At 36.2% G+C, this 25,238-nt stretch overlaps 4 protein-coding genes across 5 annotated transcripts; 2 read left to right on the top strand and 2 right to left on the bottom strand.

The window, feature by feature from the left end:
- Positions 1–150: 150 nt before the first annotated feature.
- Positions 151–4,411, bottom strand: LOC114749572 (protein gar2-like). The gene is given in 8 exon segments (XM_028938080.1): positions 151–383; positions 709–777; positions 780–866; positions 949–1,063; positions 1,578–2,042; positions 2,125–2,214; positions 2,311–3,509; positions 4,034–4,411. Coding segments are annotated over 8 exon segments (2,463 nt in total). The 5' UTR covers positions 4,239–4,411.
- A 961-nt stretch (positions 4,412–5,372) lies between these two features.
- On the top strand, positions 5,373–9,843 carry LOC114749563 (uncharacterized). 2 transcript variants are annotated; one of them, XM_028938066.1, is made up of 6 exons: positions 5,373–5,620; positions 5,756–5,839; positions 5,991–6,075; positions 7,100–7,188; positions 8,572–8,683; positions 9,157–9,843. In XM_028938066.1, exons 1-6 carry the CDS (start codon positions 5,585–5,587, stop codon positions 9,372–9,374), a joined length of 624 nt encoding a protein of 207 aa, XP_028793899.1. In that variant the 5' UTR covers positions 5,373–5,584; the 3' UTR covers positions 9,375–9,843. The 2 variants fall into 2 exon arrangements, with proteins under 2 accessions (XP_028793899.1, XP_028793898.1); XM_028938065.1 differs by having other exon boundaries at positions 5,753–5,839.
- A 1,289-nt stretch (positions 9,844–11,132) lies between these two features.
- Positions 11,133–12,604, bottom strand: LOC114749562 (GDP-mannose 4,6 dehydratase 1). The gene has a single exon (XM_028938064.1). It carries the CDS (start codon positions 12,523–12,525, stop codon positions 11,404–11,406), a length of 1,122 nt encoding a protein of 373 aa, XP_028793897.1. The 5' UTR covers positions 12,526–12,604; the 3' UTR covers positions 11,133–11,403.
- A 5,979-nt stretch (positions 12,605–18,583) lies between these two features.
- On the top strand, positions 18,584–24,342 carry LOC114749574 (zinc finger CCCH domain-containing protein 6). The gene is made up of 4 exons (XM_028938081.1): positions 18,584–18,966; positions 21,491–21,697; positions 21,920–22,044; positions 22,130–24,342. Exons 1-4 carry the CDS (start codon positions 18,907–18,909, stop codon positions 23,412–23,414), a joined length of 1,677 nt encoding a protein of 558 aa, XP_028793914.1. The 5' UTR covers positions 18,584–18,906; the 3' UTR covers positions 23,415–24,342.
- The last annotated feature ends 896 nt before the right edge of the window (positions 24,343–25,238 follow it).

The raw sequence follows: 25,238 nt of genomic DNA, 5'->3' as shown, positions 1-25,238 counted from the left end.
TTTCACGTATATGGAAAACAAATAAACGTGTGGATAAACAAGCAGGTTGAATTTTATTTAAAAATTGATCTCAATAGAACTATGTGGATATACAAGCAAATTAAAGTTGATTAAAAAAAAAAAATCTTACAGTCATATAAAATGGCCGTTTCACCCCATGCACACTGTCTTCATAAAAATATGGATCATCAATATGCCTCCAATAAAAGGCCTGTCAAACTGTCCTTCAGGGGAGAATGGCGTCCTTGGGGGAATAGGTTCACCAGGGCCTCTCTCAGGGGTGCCATACCAGGCTCTGTCAAGATGAGGCCTAGATGGACCAGCAACTGCAGCACCTTGTGCACCTGCATAGTGTCCACCCCTCAAAGGAATCATCCGTTCCCCTGCTTTGCAATAAAATAATTTTGAAAATACTTGAATGATTAGTAATAGTAATTAAAAAAAAAAAAAAAAAACAGCAGCATTGACTTCAAATCAATACACAACGAGGCCATTTGAAAACCATGGACAAATATTCCTTTTCCATTGCACAAAGCCACAAACAGTGAGATAAGTGATATTTATTATACTCCTAATATCAATATTTCACAGCGATTGTCCTTTTCTATTCCATTTTCCTTCCCATTTCGAAATGGCCCCTAACATTAAAAAAGTAACACAACAGCCACAATGATGACAACCAAGAACAGGAAAAATGATTCTTTATACCAAGTTGCCTCTGATGAAAATCTGGATAAGCATTATTCAGATTAAGATCATTACTGAAACCCATTCTTCCAATTGACCATATCCTCCATGATAAAAATTCCGATCCCTATTAAAATTTCCCCAGTTGACAGCATGTCCTCCACGAGCAAAACCCCTCCCTATTGCAGTTGCCATTAAACAAATGAGAACAAAGGGCAAAGGTGATCACAGTTTCCAATTAACAGGAATGACAAAACTTACCAGATCGTGGAAAAGCTCCACCCCGAGCATGACCAATTCGGAACCCACCACACATGCCTCCCTTGACAGCCTGTGTTTTAGGCAGAGGATTTGAAAGTCTAGCTCTCACTTTTATCTGACAAAAGTTGAAAATCATGAGCGCTCTTATTATCAAACTAAATGTAGCCTTCAAGCAAAAAAGGCAACGAACCCTTAAGCCCTCTTGTTCACCTCACTTGAAAGCCTAGTTCAAAGTGTCAGTTGGGTCTATACAAAATGACACTCAAGCAACTAATAAACCAAAGGCAATAAAAATTAAGCTTGAAATAGCAAGAAGGCAATAAAGAGAGAGGAACGGTGCTCAATCAATCAAGAGGGACCTCCCTTCATATTTTCTATTTCTTAAGAATGACGAATTTATATATTTATATAAAAATTTCACCAAAAAAAAGAGTCACCCTATCCACAAGCCATGAACAATATAGTTATCCATAGGCTTTATGCAAAACACGACTTACATTCTACTGTGAGTTATAGCACTCAAAAATTACCTGACCTAAGGAAAACTATCAACATAGTGCACGAAGCAAAGAAGAAACTGTGATATAATAATGAAAAATAATATGCAACCACACATCTAGATGATATACCTTTTCTTTTCCATCAACAAATTCTGAACTATTCACACCATCAACACAAGCTACAGCGGCTTCATGTGTAGAGAAATCAACAAATCCAAAGTCTTTCCTCTTAGCAGTAGTCATATTCCGGGCAAGCACAATTCGTACAATTTCACCATAACCTTTAAGGTGCTCCCTAATGCAGCCCTCGTCCCAGTGAGGAGGAAGACCATCAACGAAGACAGACTTCACCTGTGCCATGATCTCTGGATCCAGCTCTCGAGCAGGTTCAGCGAAGGCAACTTTGACAGTTCGATCAGCATGTCCAAAGACTACATCAGGCTTTTGAAGCCTCTTATAGGCAAGCATGGCATCATGATGACAGGAGAACTCAAGAAATGCAAAGCCCCGGCTTAATCCTTCACGGTGAACATCTGGGACGAGTGTAATGTTTTCAACACCCTCAACACCATAATCCTTCAACTTCTGTTTGATCTGGCATGCATATCTTACAGAGAATCGGTAAACAAGCCACAAAAATTAACGTATTCAAAAGAACAAACTGCTATCCACTTACCGCTTCTTTTGTCCATGTATTGCATATATTTCCTAAGAATAATGTGTCATTATCCTCACTGGGTGCAATGCCACATCGCTTACCACATATCTGAAGAACAATGACAGGTTAGAGACAAAGCAAAAAAGGAAGAGAAGAAAAAGTGGGAAGACAAAGGAATTATTAAAAAGAAAGTGATAAACATACAATAGGACTTTTGATTTCTGACAAAGCTTTCTTTGCATGCTCCTTGCAAGAAAATTTTACAAATGCATAGCCCTTATTTTTGTTTGTTGAAGAATCTTTATGCAACCTGACTTCAACTATCTCCCCAATCTTCTCAAAAACCTTTTTAAGATCTTCCTCTGTAGCATCACGATCAAGCCCACCAACAAATATTTCATTCTCTTTCTTAATCTTGCGCTCCTTCGCCATAGTTGACAATTCCTTGCGTTCCTCATCCAATGTCTCAGCTTCTTCAAGAGGCTCCCCTCGATCAGCCTCAAGCTCCTTCCCCCCTTGTTCTTCACGATTCAGCCTTTCCTCAGAACCCTTGCCACCTTGATCACCACTTGGGTTCTCCTTTCCAGGTTTAACATCATCTTGCAGAAATTGGTTTGTCATTTCCTTCTCAACAGAATCAGTATTAGATTCCTGGTTATGTATAATATTACTTGTCTCCTCTTGCATGGATTTCTCTAATGCCCCTTCTCCCTCCTTTTCCATTGATTTTTCTGATTCTTTTTCTCCATCCTCTTCCTTCACTTGCTCTCTTTGGTCTTTTATTTCCATGCTGACAGAATCAGAATCACATAGCTCTTTAATTCCACTACAAGTTGTCTGTTCATTCATTGATTTTTCTGATGCTTTTTCCCCATCCTCTTCATTTGTTTGTTCTCCTTCTTTTGCACTAGTGGGTTCTTCATTCTCCAGAGATTCAGAGTGCTCCATCATGGTAGGTTCTTCTTGATTCAATAAAAAAGGGACACCTTGGGAGGCAGATACAACGTCTTCAACTATGTCTCTTCTCTTTTCTTCTAACTCACAAGCACTATCAGCATTACACTCATCCCCTACTTTGGGATGTTGTTCATTCCCTGCAGATTGTCTAACAAACTCAACACCTTGTTCGTCCACTTCCTTATTTTCAATTTCATCTGCTTTGACTACATTAACATTTAAAGGCTCCTCCAATTTCTCAGCTACTTCAACATCATCCATTTTCGGTGTTTCATCAGTTATTGCCTCCACTTGTTCTTCTTGTTCCCGGGTAGTAATGGCTTTAGTTGAATTCCTAGGCCTTCCCACTGCTCTCTTTGGCGTCCTCTTTGGTGCTGACTTTGCAACTGTAACAACTTTTGTCTCTGGTGTCACCTGAGAAGCATCAGCCTCTGCTTTTGCCTCATCTGTCAAATGTTGAGGGAATAAAATAAAAATCAACAAATTTCAACAATACATAGAAATCGGATTTTACACTGATAAATTAAAGAATGAAAACTAGGTAAGATAAAAAGACTTCGGGAAAAAAACACTTTAATTGTTGTTTGAAGAGTGATGGCCATACTGACTTATCATACAGATGGGGTAAATCGGTTCTCCAATATTATGCCCCTGTTATGTCATATGAATATCCCAAAAATGAAGAACGCGGGAAAGAGTGTGGACAACTTGAATAGTAATAACGTCGAAAAATTTGCTAAAAGTGAATACTTACAATCCAAATAAATACTGATAAACCAGTAACATGTAATCTTCCAACTCGAAGCACAGAATCGGCAGACACGCAAATTACACTCCTTATATTTGACTAAGTCTGAATAATTTTGCGGCTTTTCATTTCATAACGATAACTCTAACTCACAAATAACTTTTGAGAATTCACACACATAAAAAAATTGTCAACAAAATATTGGGGGAAGAAAAGTTTTACCAGATAATAGCTCCGGTTCCTCATCAACGCTTGTGTTTTGTAAGGGCGAGGCCTCGTTCTTCTTGGCCTGCCTAGTTTTGATCGTAGAGGTGCGCTTGGTCTGAGGGGATTGTGCGTTCGCCGGGCTTTTAGATGCGGATTTCCTCGTCGGCGGTGTCTTCTTAGCCGCCGCTGTTTTAGAAGAACCAGCGTTCCTAGTTCGCATGATGACTCGTCGCTATAGAAGCAGGGGAAATTATGCCCAGCGCGAAGGCGGTGATTTGCTGATTTCAGATGGTGAGGCTCCGGAATCCCAATATTTTCTGCCGGGAAGTACAATGATGGATTGATTGGATTCTCAGCTGCTGATGAACACTGTTACCTCTAATAATGCCCCAAATATATCCACGCACAAGTACGTCTTTGCATTTAAGCGAGATTATGCATCGCCGAGATTAGACAGAGGTGAAAATCCTTTCTAAACATGTTTTACGGGAGTGTTTGGATAGAAATCAAATCATAGTTTCAGAAGTACTTTTACGGATTACGAAATAAATATGTGGAGGAGGTTATTTCGTTTTGTGAAAAAATGATTCTGAAACCTTAGTTTTGGTTTTGCCAAACACCTCCTACGTCAGAGTTGAGATAAAACTATTATTCGTATTGCACAAATTATTGTTAAAAAGTATTATCTCCCATTTTAATTATAAGAGCCAGTTAACTAATTTAAAGAGATTAAGAAAGTAAGTTGAGTTAGTTATTTATCTTAAATATGTGTTGTCTTTCCTAAAATATCCTTGCTAATCAATTATATTGACTAGAACTATCATTGTTAGAAGGGTTACTTTAGAAAAAAAATTGTATGAATATGAGATAGAAAGTCGATTGAAATCTTATATTTAAGACTAAAATAAAAATCAAATATGATCTTATATTTAGAACTGGAAGTAGTAGTTTATAAATAACTTATAAACTGGTCCGATAGCAGGTAAAAAATAAAATGGTAAAAATAGTTCGGCCGAAAAAAGAGTAACAGTAGGTGTAGGCGGAGAATTGACGCTAGCTGTATTAGATTTATTTTATATATTTAATAGTTTTTAATTAATTTTATTAATATTTTTTTACTAATAAGAAGAGGAAAGGAGAAAATTAAAAAAATAATTAAAATGTTTTAAAAATATTTTTAATTTATTTAAATTAGTTAATGAGACTTACGAGTATTTATCTTTCATTAATTCTTTCAGCAAAAAAGAACTATCTTTCATTAATTTTCATTAAATTAATTATTTAATTTAATATTTACAATTAAATCTCTCGTTTTTTTTTTTTTTGGAAAAGATAACAATTTCTCCCTCGATGACACCTTGGAACATCGATATGCTCCCATTCGCCATTCAGGTATTCTGTTGAAGCAGTTAGCAGCCGCGCTTCCGATGACGAAGTGAAAGTGGAACCCGCAGAAGAGGGCATGAGCATATCCTCATAGTGCACCCCCATATCTCATCCCCTTATTACCCGATATCAGTGAGAGGCAGGCTCTGATTTCGACTTCCACTCCTATAAGTATTGGTTATGGGCGCTTCAGAATCTACCTTCTCAGGCTCCCAGGTTGAACTGTTTCAAGCCCACCATTTCACTATGATTTTGGATTTCAAGATTCTATTTCTGCTTAAGTTGTTAATTGCTCGCTTGTTTTCTTCCCTTTCCTGTATTCGCTCTCTCAATTTATAATGGTTGCAGCAGAGGGCAGATGACAAAATCACTACCGTATCAGAGCGATCGGAGGCCGCGGACCCCATTTTGGAGAAGCTCAAGTCGCTCAAAATTGTAAATTCTAATTTCGTTCTTTTTCTTTCTCTGTTTTATCGAGAAAATGAATATTCATTCTCTAGAGGGCTCATGCTTGGTTATATTTCTAGGTAAGATTTCAACTTGCGGATTCCTGACTCTTACTTTCGCTTCTTGTGTTGAGTTGCAGACATCCCCCATATTGACGTCTGCCCCGGCAGAGAGTAGCTTAACTGATATTTTACTGAGGAAGCCTTCGTCATCGTCGGTTCCAGGCAGGTCCTCATAGCTCAACTGCTCAAGGCTCCCCCCCCCCCACCCCAAAACACACACACACACACACAAAACCGGCTTCAAAAACCAAAAAAGAATAAATAGATAAAAAGATCGTATTTGCAATGGAGTGCTTATTGCTAGAACTCATGGCCTTATTGGGTGCTCATCCTGGGTCAGGCTTGTGTAAATTGGACGCAAATTCTTGCCAAGATAATTAGCAAAGATGTTCAAAGATTAATATGCGCCCTGGGAGATGAGTGTTAATTGCTATAGCTGGATTCTTGGTACACGGAGGATGCTTATCTTTTGTATCTTCTTGTACAGTTTGTTTTTCTTGTGATTAACGAAATATGCTTTGCCTTTTACATTCTCTGGTACCATTGGTTTTAGTTCAAATTAATTTAGTTGTGAATTACCCACTTCATACATTTGTTAATCTTCTGACTTCTTAGAGTTCCTTAATAGTTGCATGAGCCCGGAAATTGATACAAGAGTAGAAGACACAAGCTTTAAATTATACTGATAACAAATTTAGGAAAGATACTTTACTGTCTTGGCAATTCCCCTATCATATTTCGGAAGTAGGAAAAGAAAGCATGGATTTGTCATGTTACATCCAGACATTGAAGTTTGCGGGGATTGCTTGTCCTTTACTTTTAAATGTGAAAGAGGATTAACGCACTCTAAGTTAGGGAACGAAGATGACATCACAGGCTTTAAACTTGTCTGGTTATTCCCACTCACTGAAGGCCAGAAGACATCTATAACTCCTCTGCGGACAGATAAACTTTTGTTTGGTGTTATTACCATGTATTAATGTAATAGGTTCCTTTTCTATTTTTCTTATCTGCCTAATATTGTTTACTTCAGTTTCAAAAGCATTCTATTTCACACACTTCAGGTTTTCCAGCCACATCTATTACCCTACAGATTGATGTCGGCACCTTCTGCTATCTGATACTATTACCATTAACTGTTCAATTGAGACAAATCTTAATTGCTTGCATTTCCGGGTTGAAACAGCTATTGTAAATCCGAAGATCCTACTGGATCTCTTCTCAATGTACCGTGATTGGCAGGAAGACAAAGCTCAAAAGATAAGCAAAAGACAGGTCTGTCGATCACAATAGTTTGGCAGATTCAATTAGTTTTGGATTCAATTTCTTACCAAACATCCTTCCCAAAAGCTAAAAAGAAGATCATAAAGGAAAAGAATTAAATATTTTTATCTAGATTTGAAATTTACCTGATGTTTAATATGGATTTTTGTTTAAAATAGTTTCACCACAACGAATAAAAAATAGTACTTCATGACAAGCAATGAAAGGAAATTATATTTGATAACTGACTGTTTTATCGTAATACATTGTGTTTCTTTTTTCTTTCTATTTTTTGAGTATCATATGGTAATTGGTAATGCATAATTGCATACATATTTTCCCATACATTGCATGGGGTTTAAGATATATGAATGATATGGCTTGCTGTAGATATTTTGCGTTTTGTGTTGATATTGATTATTGGAATGATGACGCTAAGGAGAACAATGAATGAAATTATCAGTGGCTGGTAAAGTATTTCTAGACCTCAAATTTACTCTCTAGACCGTTCTCTTATTGAATAGTGCAGGCTTAACATCTATGACGTTAATAGTCCTACCTGGCTTTTCTGTGTGCATAAATATAGAGTTCAGCTTTAGTAGAATTCTTATACAACGCCAACTGGCCTAATTCGCCCTTCACTTCGTGCTGAACCTGAAATTGTTTATCTTTCTAATCATTTTAATATGTAAACATTGTTTATGAGTGTTAGTTAGAAAGATTTATCAATCATCAATTCAATTTCTTTGGCCCAAGGTCCTGAATCTTGGAATTTCAATCAGAGAATCCCTTGAATTTTAGTTTACTTGCAAGTAACTCCTTCAACTTTTGAAGCTAATCTCCCTCCCTCCCTCTCTTCCTTCCCAATCAAACTCTTTAAACCCCAAGAAATAGGTCATTTTGTCTATTTTCCCCTTAGTGACGCAAATCTTAAACACCGTGTCAATTTTCCTGTATTTAGCGTGTTGGCATTAGGGATAAATGGGAACTAGCCTATTAACTTTGGAGAAGTCCGACTTGGCATTTGAGTTACTACTGTTTAGAGAAAGAAATCCAGTTTTAAAACTTGAGGGACCGATTTTCTTGTTTTGAATGCAAGGGAGGCCTTTTGAATCATCACCAACAATAAACTAATCAGTTATATAGTATGATTAGTGCATTTTGGTAGCCATGCTATTTGGAAAGTTTAAGAAGTTATGTCAGAACCAGAAATTCTTATCTTGGATTGAGGCTCCAATAATTTTTATGCTGATGTTAATGTTTTTTAACCACTCGTTACCCGCTGTCATTGTTTGTATCAATTGGAAGACATTATTATCACGTTGGAAAAATTGGCATGTAAATGCTATGACACCGTCTCATGCAAGCCAGCAAGACTAATGAAGATTCTTGCAGGAGGAGATAGAAAATAAAATAGAAGTTGCAGATGCTTTGGCAGTTAAACTTCTTCAGCGATTTAACCACTCAGTATCTACAATGAAGACCGCTTCACAACACCTATCTGAAGGTAATTGATCAATCAACATCTAGTATTATGGAGAATACTGGGCTGCATGACATCAAAGTAACACATTATGCTTCAGAATCCATTGAATGAAAAGAAAAACTGCCGCTCAATTATGTTTTTCATGGAGCTTTTGGTAGCCGACTCATATAAAATTAGATTCATCTGCATTTCCGTCATAATGTTTACATGTGCTGGTTGCACTGATTAATTGGCCAGTCTACCCTTTGCCTGACACTGCTGGTCTTTTACCATTGCGTGTCAAAATCTTTGAACTTCCTTCACAACATTCATGCTCGTATGAGTTGAAGAATCGCACTGAATGGCAAAATCTTAAACTCATCTGCGTGTCTGTTATAGTATACTGTTTACACGGTATGGGTGAAGAACTAATTAACTGTGACTGACATTATATGAGTTCTGCTTACCACTGCAAGCGAAGAGATTATAACTTTTGTATTGGAACTCGTGTGCAGTACATGCATTGCAGGTGGAAATTGGAGAGCTTAAAGGACGGTTGACTGAAGTTATCAGTAATTGTGATGCTCTGTGCAAAAGAATTACAGCAGAAGGCCCAGAATCTCTCAGATCATCTATTAAGCCTTTTACAATTACTAAAACTGACCAAGAAATCTTATCCAACTCACCTAATTTGCAGACAGGTTTGATTAGAAATCCACCTTCAGAAGAATAGTTTGACTGCCGCGTTTGCTTCCTGTATACGTCAGAGGATTTCCACGTTCTTGTTGAACTTGGGGTTTCCCTTCCATATCTGACTTGAATGGTTGGATAAGATGTTTGGCTAAATTGCTAAAAGCCTTGTTTTGGATGAACGGCATGAAATTTGCTATTAGTTTAGAACTTGAGATACAAGTCCGTGGCACGCTCGATCCATGTTGCCATGCTTCTGCATAAGGGAGCTTTGCTGCCGCACCGACTCCTTATTTGTTGTGTAAGTACAAAACGGCAAGAGACCATGTCGCCTTTTGATTCGACATGTCACATGTAACCAGATGTAGAGTGATTATTTCATATTGCAGATTTCTTTTTCCCAGCTAGATCATAATTTAGTTTACCAACATTTCATTTGCAAGAGTGATAGAAAATTTTAGTAATTTTCCTTGAAGTTCGGTTAAATGATATCGAATCATTTGTTTTTTAAACACGAGTTAAAGGGCATTTTTGCCCTTCAACTATTCACAAAGTTGCATCTGGTTTCCGAAACTCTTATGTGGAGTAATATTCCCCTTAAAATAATTAAAATCATCCTCTTAATTTATCTTGCCTAATTTTTATTTTTTTCCTTTTTCGATGACACATGTGAGGGTAATATTGCTTCACACAACAGTTTAGAATATCAAACGCCCCTCCGCCAACGGTTGAATGATAAAAATGTCCTCTAACTTTTTAAACAATTATGTCTGACTTTTCTTATTCAATGTTCTGTCACTAAGATTGATATATTGCAATATATCTTTCTTTTAACGATAAAATTAATTAGATTTTTTCTATGCTATGAAAAAAGAATTATTAACATGTAAGTTCAATTAATTTGTCCCCTTTATCCTTATATTTAGAATAAAATTATAGGTAATTGTTGTTCAAGAATTTTATTTTTTTGGTGTACAGAAAATTAAAGATAATTTGAACAACGTATAATAAAATATTGAGACAGCTGAATGTTCGTTAAAAATTAAATAAAATTAAATTTAATATGGAAAAAATTTTGCATCATGCACTTTGTAAGAGTGGGGGAAAAACTCAGCACCTTTTATCCTACACAAACGGAATTGAGCGCACTCAAAAAAGTACAGAAACGGAATTGAGGAAATAAAACATAAAAAACCAAATTATGTCATAGTTTCTTTTATTAAGTGACATGTATGTATTTATCATCATTATACGTGCATGTCTTATTATCCTTTTATTACATTTTTGACATGGATATAAGCATTGTTTTCATTCCCCATCCTTCGTCATTCATTTTCTTTTTTATATATACATAGTTAATAAATTTGCTTGACACATATTCATATTTTCTAAAACTTGAATCTTTTATACCAATCAATTCAGGGTGCTCAATTCCCATACTAATCAATTGATGGTTCCCAATTTTCAGCACAAAGTGATAGTGCTTGTGATGATCTGCGAGCAATCTGGTTGCTTCGATTGTTGCATGAATTGATGAGGATGACGGCTAAGCTGCGGATATACGGGACCTGAACCAACTTGCCTTTCCTGTGAGTTGTGACCGGGGCCACGCCAATATTCCTGCTCTGACATTTGAGGTTGCTGTTATCATATTTTTTTCCATCCTCCACAAGTAAAAGCATTTTCTTATCGCTCACGAAGATTAAATTTAATGTGTGTGTGTGTGTACATGGTTGAAAAGGCACTGTTCCTGAGAGAAGATGGAGAACACACTAGCGATCAAGAACCAATTGAAGAAAAGTAAACAAAACAACAAAGAGCTAATTTCTTTTTCTTGCGATAACGGATGAACTGACATTGAGAAAATGGGATTATAATTTGGATAATCCATACTGTGAGAGGAAGTTGAACAAAAGAAAATCACTCAGCCGATCAAACTGTCATCTATGGTAAATCATTCAAAGAACTGCATTGTATATCTTAAAAAGTCTAAAACCTATCATAGGCTGAACTTCTAAGAAGCATTTTGTCTAAAACCATATGAGAAAAGGTTGAATTCCCATTACTACAGATCAAGGTTGCTGCTGAGCATCCAAGTAACCAGCATCAACAAGCACCTTCTCCCTCTTGGCCAATTCAATGTCCTCGTCCACCATCATCTTTACCAATTGCTCAAATCCCACCCGAGGCTTCCACCCAAGCACTTTCCTAGCTTTGCTTGAGTCTCCCTTGAGATTGTCAACCTCCGCAGGCCTGAAGTACCTCTTGTCAATCTCCACATGATCCCTCCAATTCAAACTCACGTAGCCAAATGCAACCTCCAAGAACTCCTCCACCGTGTGGGATTCCTCCGTGGCCACAACGTAATCGTCCGCCTTATCCTGCTGCAGCATCATCCACATAGCCTCCACATAATCCCCAGCAAAGCCCCAATCCCTCGAAGCCTGCAAATTCCCTAAGAACAATTTGCGCTGCAAGCCTATCTTGATCCGACCCACAGCACGCGTGATCTTCCGGGTCACGAAATTCTCACCTCGCCTCGGCGATTCGTGGTTGAAGAGTATCCCATTGCAGGCAAAAAGCCCATAAGCCTCGCGATAATTGACGGTGTACCAATGCGCGGCGCATTTCGACGCTGCATAAGGAGACCGAGGATGAAATGGGGAAGTCTCCGACTGCGGAGGTGGGGTGGAACCGAACATTTCGGATGATCCGGCCTGGTAATAGCGAATATGGCTACGACCGGTGGCGGCGATGTGAGATCGAACAGCCTCCAAGAGTCGGAGCGCACCAGTGGCGACAACATCGGCGGTGTAATCGGGGATCTCGAAGGAAACGGCGACATGCGACTGGGCAGCGAGATTGTAAACCTCGTCGGGGAGGATTGTGTCGAGCCATCGACGGAGGGAAGAGGCATCTGTGAGATCGGCATAATGAAGCTTCATTCGTGCCTTGTGGGTGTTGTGGGGATCGATGTAGATGTGATTGATTCGTTGGGTGTTGAAGTTAGAGGATCGGCGAATAAGGCCATGGACTTCGTAGCCTTTGTTGAGGAGGAATTCAGTGAGGTAGGAACCATCTTGACCGGTGATGCCGGTGATCAATGCTACCTTGCGCGGAGGAGAAACGTCGCCATTAGCGGCTGCGGGAGAAGATCCAGATCCACATCCAGCGGACTTGTTCTGGGACGCCATGAGAGTTGCGACAGTTTTGAATTGGCGCGTCGACGGCTCAAAGCAGCGGCAGAGGCCGAGAAAATGAAGGTCACAATGAATTGATGAGGAGAGACCGAAAGGATCGAATTAATATAACGAGTGAGGAACGGCGACGTCACGCGCTTTTATGATTTCGTGGGCTTCGCTGGTAAATTAAAAAACAAAAAAAATCCAACGCCGTTGATGACATTAAAATTTTCTTATTTAAAAATTATAAACTTGAAAAATTAAAAGAAATAAAAACCTATACTCTTTTAATTTTATTTATAGGTTCTTTTAATATGTTTCACACAAATAAAAAATTTTAAATTTTATTAACTTTCATTTAAAATTCAACAGTTTTCTAATTTTATATCTATTTAAATATATTATTTCACATATAAACAAAGTTAACACAATAATAAATGAAAAATAAAAATTATATATCTATATAAAAAATTTCTCTAAATATCATATAAATAAGATCAAAAAATATATTCTCTCTACCCTATAAATAAGATCAGAGAAGTGTTTTTTTAAGACTGACAGTAAAAAAAATGTTTTTACGCGAACTTCCCTTGAAAAATAACATATGGATGATTGCTTGATTGGTGGTCCATTAAAACTTGTTAAAATCTACTCCTCTATATGTGAATAGATTAAAAATATTAGTTAAATTAATTAATATGAATTTTTTAAAATATTCCAGTAATCTTACCTAATTTACTTTTTCTCTCTTCTACTTAATGATTATTGAGAAATATTAATATGATTAATTTTAAAAAATTAATAAATACATAAAATAAATTTTATACTGTTCTAAATATAAGACCCTTATACGTGTATAAGGGTTTTATATTTGAGACCGGAAAAGTATATAACTAACATTAATTCAAAAACTGAAAGAGTATTATACTACTTCTAATTTTAATTATAGAATTTTATTATTAGAACCAGAAGTAGTATAAAAAAGGATAAAATAAAAGAATGGCATTGGCAAAAATTTTGTCCCGATCTACGTAGTAATGGAATTCGCCTGAGAGGTCGACTGGAAGCTGACGGGAGTGTCGGTGCGTGACTACCTCCCCCTTGCGGAAATAGATCTGTTTGCAGTGACGAGGGAGCTAAAAAAAAAAGAGCATATTACAATAAAAAAAATACCTCCTGTATAAAAATTTGACCAATTCAAATAGATTAAAAAATTAATTAAATTAATTATTTGTTAAATATTTTTGGGAAAATATATATGCAGGTCCTTGTAGTTTTATCCCATTTTTAATTAGGTCCCTTAACTTTTTTTTCTTTTTATTGAATCCTTACTATTTGTTCAGTTTGTGACGTTAGTCCTTCCCGTTAATTTAGGACTAACAGTGCTATGACACCGTTTATTTGCAGGGAGGTCGCTGATGGCTCTGCTTACGGGGCACAATATTTGGAAAAAAAAACAAAGCAAACGATCTAGTTCCACACAACGCAGATTCGTGAGGAAGGGGGAAGAGAAGGTCGTCGATTGGTCGCCAAACTCACTGGCTTCTCGCAATCGAATAGGTAAGTGATCTCGTTCTTCTTCCTCTTGTGGGCTTTTGATTCTTTAAATTAGATTCTTCTCATTCTTTAATTGACCAGCAAAAAATATTCTTCTCATTCTTTGAAAACGCTTTCTCGGCACTTAAGCAAGAGACATAAATAGATTCGAGTTGCTCAAAGTTTTGATTGGCGTTGGACAGGAGGATTGCATCAGAGTGATAGTTTTGAATGTGTAATGTGCTTTGTTTTGCTGTGTAGGAAGCTTGATGCTTGGCTCTTGATAATTTAAGTGCAAGATCAGTGAGCTTGGTTGCTGATAATTTAAGCACAAGTGCTTTTTAGTATTTTTATCTTACTCATACAGGTAGGAAACTGGGTAAAGCTGCAACATATATGTCCAGTTAATCACGTCTCTATGGTAAAAAAGAAGCAATAAATGATCTCGAAAAAAACAGAAAGAAAACTATCACGACCTTCAAATCAAACCCAAGCAAGCATCAATCGATTAAATAGCAATAGATCCCCACATTCATTTTGAGACATTTTTTTATCTACACAGGAAGAGTAAGAAGAGTCAGAAGCAATACCAAATCTGATACAATCCTATCGTCTGATCCCGACCAAAACTTTGAGCAACACAAATGTACTTAGCCCTTTTGATTAAGCACTCAGAAAGTGTGTTCAAAGAATGAGAAGAATCCAAATTTGAAGAATCAAAAGCCAATGAGAGGAAGAAGAACCAGATCCCTTACCTATTTGATGGCGAGTTCAAAGAATGAGAAGTAAAAGAGTGTGACGACAAGTCAACGACCTTCTCTCCTCATTCTTCACTACAGCAAATCGTCGATGTTCTCTTTCTCCTTCCTCACAATGGCGATCCAGGTCGATGCATATACGTCAAACGCCCGGCAAACAGAGTAATATCAGCCACCTCCCCCCAAATAAACACTTCAGGGCTCTGTTAGTCTTAAATTAACAGTAAGGATTAACGTCACAAACGGTTAAAACAATAAGGATTTAAAAAAAAAGAAAAAAAGCTCAGGGATCTAATTAAAAATTGTGTGAAACTATAAGGACCTGCAGATATATTTTCCCAATATTTTTATTAATTATATGTATTAGCTGGAAGTCTTGAACTATCATTTGATGAAATATATAGAACTATTATAAGAATTATCTTAAAAAAATAGATAAATACAGAGTGGATTGAGTCTTATATTTATAACCAAATCAAATATCAAACTAACTTTTATATTAAGAACTAAAAGTAATATATTAATGATTTAATAATTCTGTTTTTACCTGATTGGTAGTTTGTAATTATTTGAAATTTATTGATTGATTAATTAATAGCGCATCTGTCGGCAAACAAAATTAATGAATAGCGCATCATACTCTGTTTTTTATTGATTTGTTGTTTTATTATAATTAAACGGAAACAGCAATTATGAGTTCATGTTTACACGAAATTCAGGACCAATGACATTACTCTTGACGTGTGAATTCTTATGACATGAATCTATATAGTGTTCTGATTCTATTTATAAATCATTTTTAATATATTTTATACAGGTCAAGAAAAATCTTAAATTTTATTAACTTTTATTTAAAATTAAACAATTTTTTAATTTTATTCCTATTTAATATACATTATACTTTATATAAACAAAATCAATACAATAATAAATGAATGGGAAAATTATACATGCATATAAAAAAATCTTCTCAATGCCTTGTAAATAGGACAAAAAAATCTTCTCTCTCTATTCTATAAATAAGACAAGAGGAGTATTGATCACACATTTTATATTACTACCTCATGTTCTTAATATAAAAATTTGTTTGATTTTTATTTTGGTTTTAAATATAAAATCAATCTATTTTATCTCTCATGTTTAATCAAGATAACCCTTATAATAATGATAATTCTAGCCATAATTAACAAGAATATTTTAGGAAAGATAATACTTATTTATTACAAATAACTAGCTTAACTATTTTTCTTAATCTACCTAAATTAGTCAATTAACTCTTAATAGGACTAAATGTAGTATGTCATCATCTCCTGTCCTTAACATCAAATCTGGTTAACTAATTTAGGAATATTAGAAAAATTAGTTAAATCAGTTATTTATAATAAATAGGTGTTATCCTTCATAGAATACCTTTACTGATCATATGTATTAGCTAAAACTGTTATTTAATAGAACTTTTAACATATGTAACTATTATAATTTACAGTAGCTGCTTTAGAAAAAACTGATAGATGTGAAAAACAAGTCGAATTTGGGTCTTATATTTATGATCAAATTAAAAGCTAAACTAAATCTTATATTAATGATGGGGTAGTATAATATAATATTGGCCATACCATATTAAATAACTGAAAACATTTATATTAATGATTCTTTCGCAATAATAATAAAAAAGCATTTAAATGACTCTAATGATCCTTGATCAATCAACCTTTTCAAAAGATTTGGATGTGCACTTTCGTTTTATCCCCATGAGGACACGAGTTGAAAGCCTTTTATCCAGTACAGATGAATTCTTTTTTCCTTTTTTGGCGAAGAAATTTTATAAAAAAAGGATGGGCTCACCCCCAATTCAAGAATAAGGCAATTAACCACTGAACCTGACTTTACCCAAGTATGTTTTTATGATAATGGAAAGAGTTTCATGCGAGCGATCATTACATGTTACGAGTCAAAATCTTAACTTCAGCGATGCCTCTCTTAACACCATAGCATGTTATAGGGTCAAACTCGCTCTCGTAGTATACATGTCCAGCCTCTTTGTTGGTTGAACCCACAGCAGTACACATGGATTTTTGATAATGCATCTTCCATGCTTATACCACACAGCATCCCTTAAATTATTTTTTAGTGATTAAGGGGGTGTTTGGCAATATCCAAACTATAGTTTCAGAAGCACTTTTTTCACAAAATAAGACAAACTCCTCCACGTATTTATTTCGTAAACTGTATAAGCACTTCTGAAATTATGGTTTGGTTTCTATCTAAACATCCCTTAAGTGTCCATGATTAAGAGCTCTACTCATGAGTCATGACACTGCACGCACGTCAAAACGAAGGGAATAAAATATTATCCTCGCCCCTCATCCCATTAACTTCTCTTGTTCTTACATTTCCACAACAAAACACAGTTTGGCTTCCTTAACAATCTCCGCGATGAGAGGATGGTTATCGTTCAACGAATGATCACAACTTGGAAGGTTTTAACAAATTTTGTAAAATCTTCAAATTTCCAACCTCTAGTTCTAAAATAGTTGTCTTTATTTTCCAAGGTTCATTTTTATTCCAAATATAAGATGAAATAATAAAAAATAATTAAACTTTGAAAACATCAGTTAAATGGAAAGGGGAAAAAACCATGGATCCCATCAATCTTCCCCCGGATGCATCCCCCAGAACAAACTCCAAAAATAATTAGAAAATCACCACAGCGAAACTATAGTTTTCTTTTCGGATAAAAACATGATGTTTGTTTTGTAAAATATTTTTTTGGTTACACATAGGTCTCCTCTTATTAAATATGATTACATTTAAGGCGTCGAAGGATATTGAATATAAATACCTTTCTTAGTAGATATTCGAACTCTATTGCTCGCAAAACGTTTTTTTTTTTGTTGAATACAAATTATCCATCGTTAGTAGTAATGACTAATCTTCATGCATTATAGACTTCTCAAAAGAGATTTATTGTTGGCTACGAGACTCTTTCCATATACACCGTCAAAGATTAAATCCCTAACTAAATGTTTAGAAAAACTAGCGCACAGGCAAAACAAAGTAACAAACAAAGATATTTTAGCCTTCAAGGTCGCCTCTAAAGCCCTTTTTGGGCCAAAAAGCCCATTCTAATAATATATTAAAACTTTAAAGCCCAATTTTAGCAACGCTGCCCAATTTTAACATTTCTTTTGGGGAGGATTCATATGATTATATGCGGAGTTTTAAAGTGATCTATTGTTAACAAGATGATTAAAATTATAACTAACTAATCACCTATACAATGGATAATTTGAAATAAAGAAGAGAGAGATAGATTTTTTAATTTAAAAGAAATTATCATCTTATCATAAAACGAGTGGGTATATCTTATTACTTGAGCTGGCTCATATAACAGGAATCTAAATAACATTTGAGTAAGAATCCAAGTTCAAATAATTTTAATGTATTTTTTCAAAAGAATTTGTCTAATATTTTATCCTTTGATCAATTTATTAGTTTTTTGAAAAACATATCTAAAATAAATAATGATACTCTGAACGTAACCACAAAGCAATTTATTTTCTTGACGCTGGCCAAAAATTGCTGTGTCAATAATTTAGTTTGGGGAAATGCCTCCAGGCTCCAGCTGTGTGGATAAAAGAGGGGCGGGATCATAAACAATATGTGGGCCAGAGGCCCTACCAGGACAGAGTAGGGCACGCACGCGCAACCACTACCGTATTGGTCAGTGTTTGCGTCGATGTGCTGTCACTGCGTGCCTCAGATCCACAAGCCCTACCTGCTTTTTCCTATTTCTACGCCTCCACCCCGAAACTTCTAGCTGCTTTCGAAATATCTCCCTCACGCCTCTTCTTTATAACTCCTCTGGTCTGCTTTTCCCACCGAAACAAACACATCCTCGGCACGACGGATTCTTTTGTTCTTTGTTTCGATTTTTTCATATTTTTGTGATCTTCTGCCCCTGTCCTTTCATTCTCGCCGCCGATTAGGATATCCGACTGATTCGATTGCAAATCTGATTGTTTTTGTTTGATCCTCCTCCCTTTTTTGATTTGTTGGCCTTAAAGTGTTAATTGAAGCAGAAAATCTGAGATTTAATATGAAGCGGGCAAGGAAATCGAAGAGGGTTTCGTGGGCTCCTGGATTTAATCTGTGTCAGGTATATATGACTGCAACATTCTTTTTCAAAATTTCGTTCGTTAGGGCAAATTTTTAGTTTTTCAATTTGTTGGTTGATTCGTGACCGTTAGGTTTCTATGACGGTCGATCTATTCCAATTTGTTCTTCTTTTTGATTCTCCCCCTCACATCACAGAATCTCTCCTTTTTCCTAATTTTCTCATATTGGTGCTTGTCAATTTGGATTGGTTGCTACCGACGGAACAGGGCATTCCGCTGACGTAGAAATAATAAAACAAAAAGACTCTACCAAAGGAGATCATCTACTGAAAAATTTAATGCAACGTATCATTCCTTATAAATTTATTTCACCAAAGATAAAAGTTTCGTGTTGTGGTAAAATTTCAATACAGCGCAATTCATCGATCAAAAGGTGGAAGTAAGATTGTATCGAACAAGAAGCTTTGATTTAGAATATCTTCTAGATCGAAGGGCAAAGGTATAATGTGCCTTTTCTTTTGGGTACTCATGTTTATTTTACTTCTACGAGAGATAAAATCAAGCAAGTTGTTGAAGATATTAGGCGCTGGGCAGCCAATTTTAATAATCAAGGCATAAGTGGGTTGTACACCCCTACGATTGCCGTTGGTCCGGGTAATTAAAAGCACGGTAGGGAGGTTTTTTTTTTGGACTGAAGATCATTAAGTTTCATTTGATAGATTTCGTCATTCTACTCCCAGAAGCTCCAACCCGCCAAGAGAAATCTTTTTCCCTTGATAACGAGGAAATAATTAATTCGACTTCATATATCATATATTGATAATGCTATCATGAACTACCTATAATTGTACTAAATATTTAACGACTCTGAAGATTCAACTCTTTTAAGAAGGTCGTCTACAAGGCGTGCTATGTACTTGAACAGAGTCGCAGTGTTCAACTTGCAACAAATGAGAAAAAGGGGGGGGGTGTTAGACCTGGCAATGTTTGAAAATCTAATTTGTTGCTGTTATGTTAAGCATTGAATCTGTTTCTCTATTGCGGGATATGGATTCAATTTCTCATGGGCTATTATAAAAAAGATGTCGTTACAAAATAATGACAAGCTTGTTAAAAATTTTCTATCATATTTGTCTATCATTTGGAAACAGAAAGCAGATATAAAAGATGACAAGATTATAGACCCAAACTATTACCTCGAGCGTTTTTACTATATGTTGTTCGGGCAGCCTTGCTGAGACATGTTTAATGGGTTGTACTGCAGCAGAGGTTATTTCCTCACATGATCTAATATCACTATGATAGAGGGAGACTCAGTAATGAAACCTAGAGCATGCTCGCAGTGATGGGAATTTTGAACTCATCAATGTGTGCATGAGCCGATGGATTTATCAAATTAATGTGCGTTTGCTAAATGAAACTCTTGTCTTTCATCTGATTAATTTACATAGGTTGATGCGGAATTGCTTCAACTTGCATAATGCATGGCATATGAATGAAAATGAAAATGATAATGCCTTCAATATATTTGGAATTACTAGTTTTTACCACATTGTTGTTATTTTATGAAAATGGTTAGTATGCTCATAACTGAAAATTGTGCTTTCCTTTAATTTAGGGTCATACACAAGAAGATTGAAGGCTTAGGTGAAAACCTGTAAAGATATTAGATGCTGCTACCAATTTTATGATTTTTTTTTTTTAAATCTGTACAGTCCGACAAGGGAATGAAGTATTACTTTTTGCTAGTTTGCAAATGCTCATGATTGCTGCTATATGTGGGAAACACTGAGGATGTTGTTAAACAACTAAGGAGCAGAATGTTATATATGATGCTATTAGGACTATTATGAAACTAAAGTGACAAAGGTCGCAAAACTGGGAATAAAAACAGTCAACTTAAGAAATCTGTACTTTTGGCCGGAGCTTGACATTTGATAATGTCTTTTTGATATTTGTGTACGGTTAACATTCTGAAGCTCGTGTTACACTATTCTTTTGTTCTGTATTCTTGCCAAAGTAGTGCTTGAGTCTCGCACCTTTTAGGTTCTCACATCTATATTAAACAATAAAGTTAACTGACCATATATTTTTAGTATTACATTGGCCTATATATGTGCTTGGCTCGATGATTTCTAATCACGTGAGGAGAGCTACTTTGTCTGAAGTTGAACAGGAATTACTAGTTTATGCTATCAAACTATTGTCCTTTTGAAATGTAGATTGTAGATTTAAGTTGATTTATCATTTATGGTCTGTCTTTCTTGATGAAATGAGATTGGTAGAATGATATAAGCTTAAGCTAGGCAGAGTAGTATATATTTACAGTGTGCATGTTAATATTACATCTGAAACATTCTGAGCAATCGAAGGCAGAGCAATGAGATATCAATTTGGCTACTTTTGGAATGTTTAGTGTATAGTGTTGCAATGAATTTTATGGTAGTTTCATAATGTTTATGCCTTTGGTCTCTTCTTTTTGCAGTGTGTATAATGCGTTTTTTTTTTTTTTCATGGGTTTTATTTTTAAATGTGTGTTTGGTACTAATACGAGGGATGTAACAGGTGAAGTTGTTCTTATCTGAGGACTGCCCTTCGAAAGTTAGCCAGACATCTCAAGATCTTCTTCAAGCAAAGACATCATCTATTTTGCATTCAAGCACTAATGAATCTCATGATTTGCCTCCTGGCTTTGAAGACAATCATATTTCGAACCATCTAAGGAATGAACTCTCCCACTTATATCAGATTAAATGGAAAACTCCTCCCCTGGTAATGAGATATTAGGATTTTTCTAAAGGATGTTGATCTCTATTAATACTTCAGTTTCTAGTGATTATATCCTTTCAATTGTAACTGGAAAATGATCTGCTGTGGTATTCATTTTAGGTGTTTGCATAGTTAAATATTTTTCTTTGAAAATGTTAGCTTTATAAAGCCAGTTGGATCTGTATTCCTCGTTTACTTACTTGATTTGGTTTGTTTTCAAACCAGTTTGCCCTCTGTCAAAATTGGCTGGTTGCGGCTGGTGAAGAAAGTAGGGAGAAAGTGGATCAAAAGCTGAGAGAAATGAAGGTGCTTGAAGCAGTATATCCTCGCCCTTCAGCTATTCCTCCAAGGTAAAATGTCACAGCAAGTAAGAAATCCATTTTCTACTTGATTCTCTTTTTGTAGCTAATCTTGTTAATCTTCATTTGCTTGTAGTCCCTCTGTTTCTTTAGATGTAGAGGAGGAAGACTACGATGATAACCTCACTCCTCTTATCCCTATCGTTCCTATTGAGGAAGAAGAGCTTATGGATGTTAAACCTGAATTGCCAGCGACAATTGACACCTCCGCCACTCTTCAGACACAAAGTTTGCACCATTCCATATCAGCAACAGATAGACCCATATGTTCACAGCTTAGTACCTCATCCACTCTAGCCTCACCTGGGACATCTGGTGTGGAAGCAGATGTTGCAGCAGCTTCTGCTGTTGTTGCTGCCATCATGAATAGTAATGAGCAAGGCAGCTCAATTGACATGGATCTACTTGTTAAAATACTTAATGATCCGTTGTTGATTGAGAAGTTGAGAAGTGTTCATGATGGAGCTGCTGCAACCACTGCAAGTGCATCCGCAAATTTAGTGGGTTTACCTATTTCTGGAGTTAAGTGCACTTCTCCATCAGTTTCATCATTTCCGCTTACACCTGATAAGCCAACTTCTGGGGTTAGTCCCTCAAATATTGTGGGTTTATTTCCTGATTCTGGCTTGATGCCAGTCACTCCTTCAGTTCAATTGATGCATACAGTTGATAAGCCAGGAACCGCGACACTTCCATTTTCTAGGCCTGTGCCGGGGAAACTAGGAACTCCTTCAGCTCCATTGCCTTCGCATACAATTGCTGCTGATATTCACAAGCCTGTGAACAAAACCACTGACCATTGGTCAAGTGGGGGCCTGCCTTCTGTAAGTACCCAACGTTCTCAACAAGATACAGTTAAGCAAGCAGCACCCATGGCTTCCATTTCATCCAGAGAGCCGAGCACGGTGCCATTATCTTCAACAGGTGTGAGCATGCCTGCAGTAGTAAACCAGGTGCGATCCCCTACAACTACAATGGCTTACCGACCCAGTACAGGCCCAGCATTTGCTGGGAAGGAAGCTCATCCTGTGAAGGATCTCAGCTATTATAAGAACCTTATTCGGCAACATGGTGCTGATGATAATAATAGTAGGCAAGAGACGCATGACTCCCAAATAGCTATCCGTCAAACTAATTTCAAAGATTTGAAACCGGTTCATAACAATAAACCAGGAGAAGGGAATTACAAAACCCAGAAACCTTGCATATACTTCAAAAGTTCAAGGGGTTGTCGAAATGGTTCCAATTGTCCTTATCAACATGACGTGTCAGCTCAATGGGGTTCTGTTGACATTCTAGGCTCCAAAAATGCAAAAAGAGCTAAATTAGGACCAGAAATCCGGGGCAGAGTATTAATTTAGACAGCCTTTTCGGAATGGCGGGAGCAAGTTTGAGGAAGGTGGAAGGGGAGGACTCGTGAGAATGAGAGGGGCACACGGTGACTAAGGTTTCATGGGTGGTTTCTGTTGAGTTTGGATTTTGGGGTTATGAGGACCACTGTAGTCGGTCCCTGGTTACACGAATTTTCAACAGGGTCAGCAAAGAAGAGGGGAGTGAGAATTGATGGAATGTTCAAGACAACTGATTTTTTTTTTTTTTTTAATTTCTACAGCTAGGGCGTAGGGGTGACTTGTGCAGTTAGTCTCTTTCATGATGGTGACCAGCTGGAGTTCACTGGTGAGCGGTGGTTATCCATATAATTTATGCATCTATAAAAGGGGAAGAAAGCTAATAAGGTCGAAAGAAGATAAACGAGTTAATCAAATGAATAAATTTCAGAAAAACTTAATTTGACGGGGAGAATGATACTTGGGAACCTTGCAAACAGAATAACGAAGGCCATGGACATTGACTTGGGGGGAAAAAAATGAATTTCAGAAGTTAGAGTTGGAAATTGTGGAAATAATTCTAAACTGTCGTTATTCATTTTCCCAAGCCCCAGTTATTCACTGGGAAATTTGAAGGCTTGAGTGACAGCACTACCCTCTCAACGGTGGTGGCTAGATCTCAAGCTTAAACGTGTAATGATCCAAACTCCCAAGTGAAGATGAGGCCTAATAAGTATTGCCCTGGGAACTAATGACAGTTGTGGTATTTTTTTAATTTTAAGTAAAACATTCGGATATATGGTTACTTGGCAATGTGTCTTAACTGAGGCCTAGCTAAGAATTCTCCCGTTGGGGGGAAAAAAAAAAGAAGCCTAGCTAAGAATTCCGATGCTTTCTTCTATTATGTATTGTTTTGAAAAATGATCTTGACACTTGAATTATGAATGCTAATCTCAAGTATGCTCATGGGAATTGTATCATGTTCTCCCCCAGTTGTGTTGGTGGTTTAATTAACAACATAGGAAAAATAAATAAAATAATTGTTGGGGTTGAAATTGAAATGGGTTGAGGAGAGAAGGTAATGGCACTTTGTTCTATATTAATATTTTCACAACTCGGTGGGGCATTGAGTTGGTTGGGATACTGGTTTGAGGTTTAATGGTGAGATGATAGTAGGATTGGGTTTGATTAAATTAATATAATTTAAAATTTATGCATGAAAAATAAAAATATTTCCATCCCATACAGGTTAAATTTATAGTCAATCAAGATTACCATTACAATAAAAATATTTATTATATTTATCACAATCATTCGGTATGATGAATTAATTGTCCGGCCAAATTGGCGTAAGCTTCCATAATTAATCAGAATGATCAATAAATCATCAAGAACATATTTAACGTTAAATAAAAATTACCACAAGACAAATAAAAAATGACAGTTTTGTTTTGTTATTAAATCATGAGTTCACCTTTTAATTGACTCTGAAGTGCTTTAGACCAAACACATGGTTGGTGTCGATCTGATCAATCGAATCACCAATTCAGTATGATTCTAATCATATTGTTTTATATATAAGTTTTACACGATATGTATAAAGAGTAATGTTATGGCTTAAAACAAAAAGAAGAAGAAGAAGTCTAGTTTATTGTTGGATTTGATTTCTTAATTATTAAAATGAGATTGCTAGAAAACATCAAAAATAAGATTTTAACAAAAATTGTTCGCAAAATCATGCTTAAATCTCCAAACTAATATCCAAACATGATTCAAGATATTAGAGCATGATATTGGAATTTGCATTTTACGACTTTTGACACCATATGCAGGTTTTAGTCAAACTAAGGAGGTGAA

Source organism: Neltuma alba, unplaced genomic scaffold, assembly GCF_004799145.2.
Source record: "Neltuma alba isolate B1F8T4 unplaced genomic scaffold, ASM479914v2 tig00006102_pilon, whole genome shotgun sequence".
Lineage (NCBI taxonomy): Eukaryota > Viridiplantae > Streptophyta > Magnoliopsida > Fabales > Fabaceae > Neltuma > Neltuma alba.
This window is presented reverse-complemented; position numbering and strand designations above follow the sequence as displayed.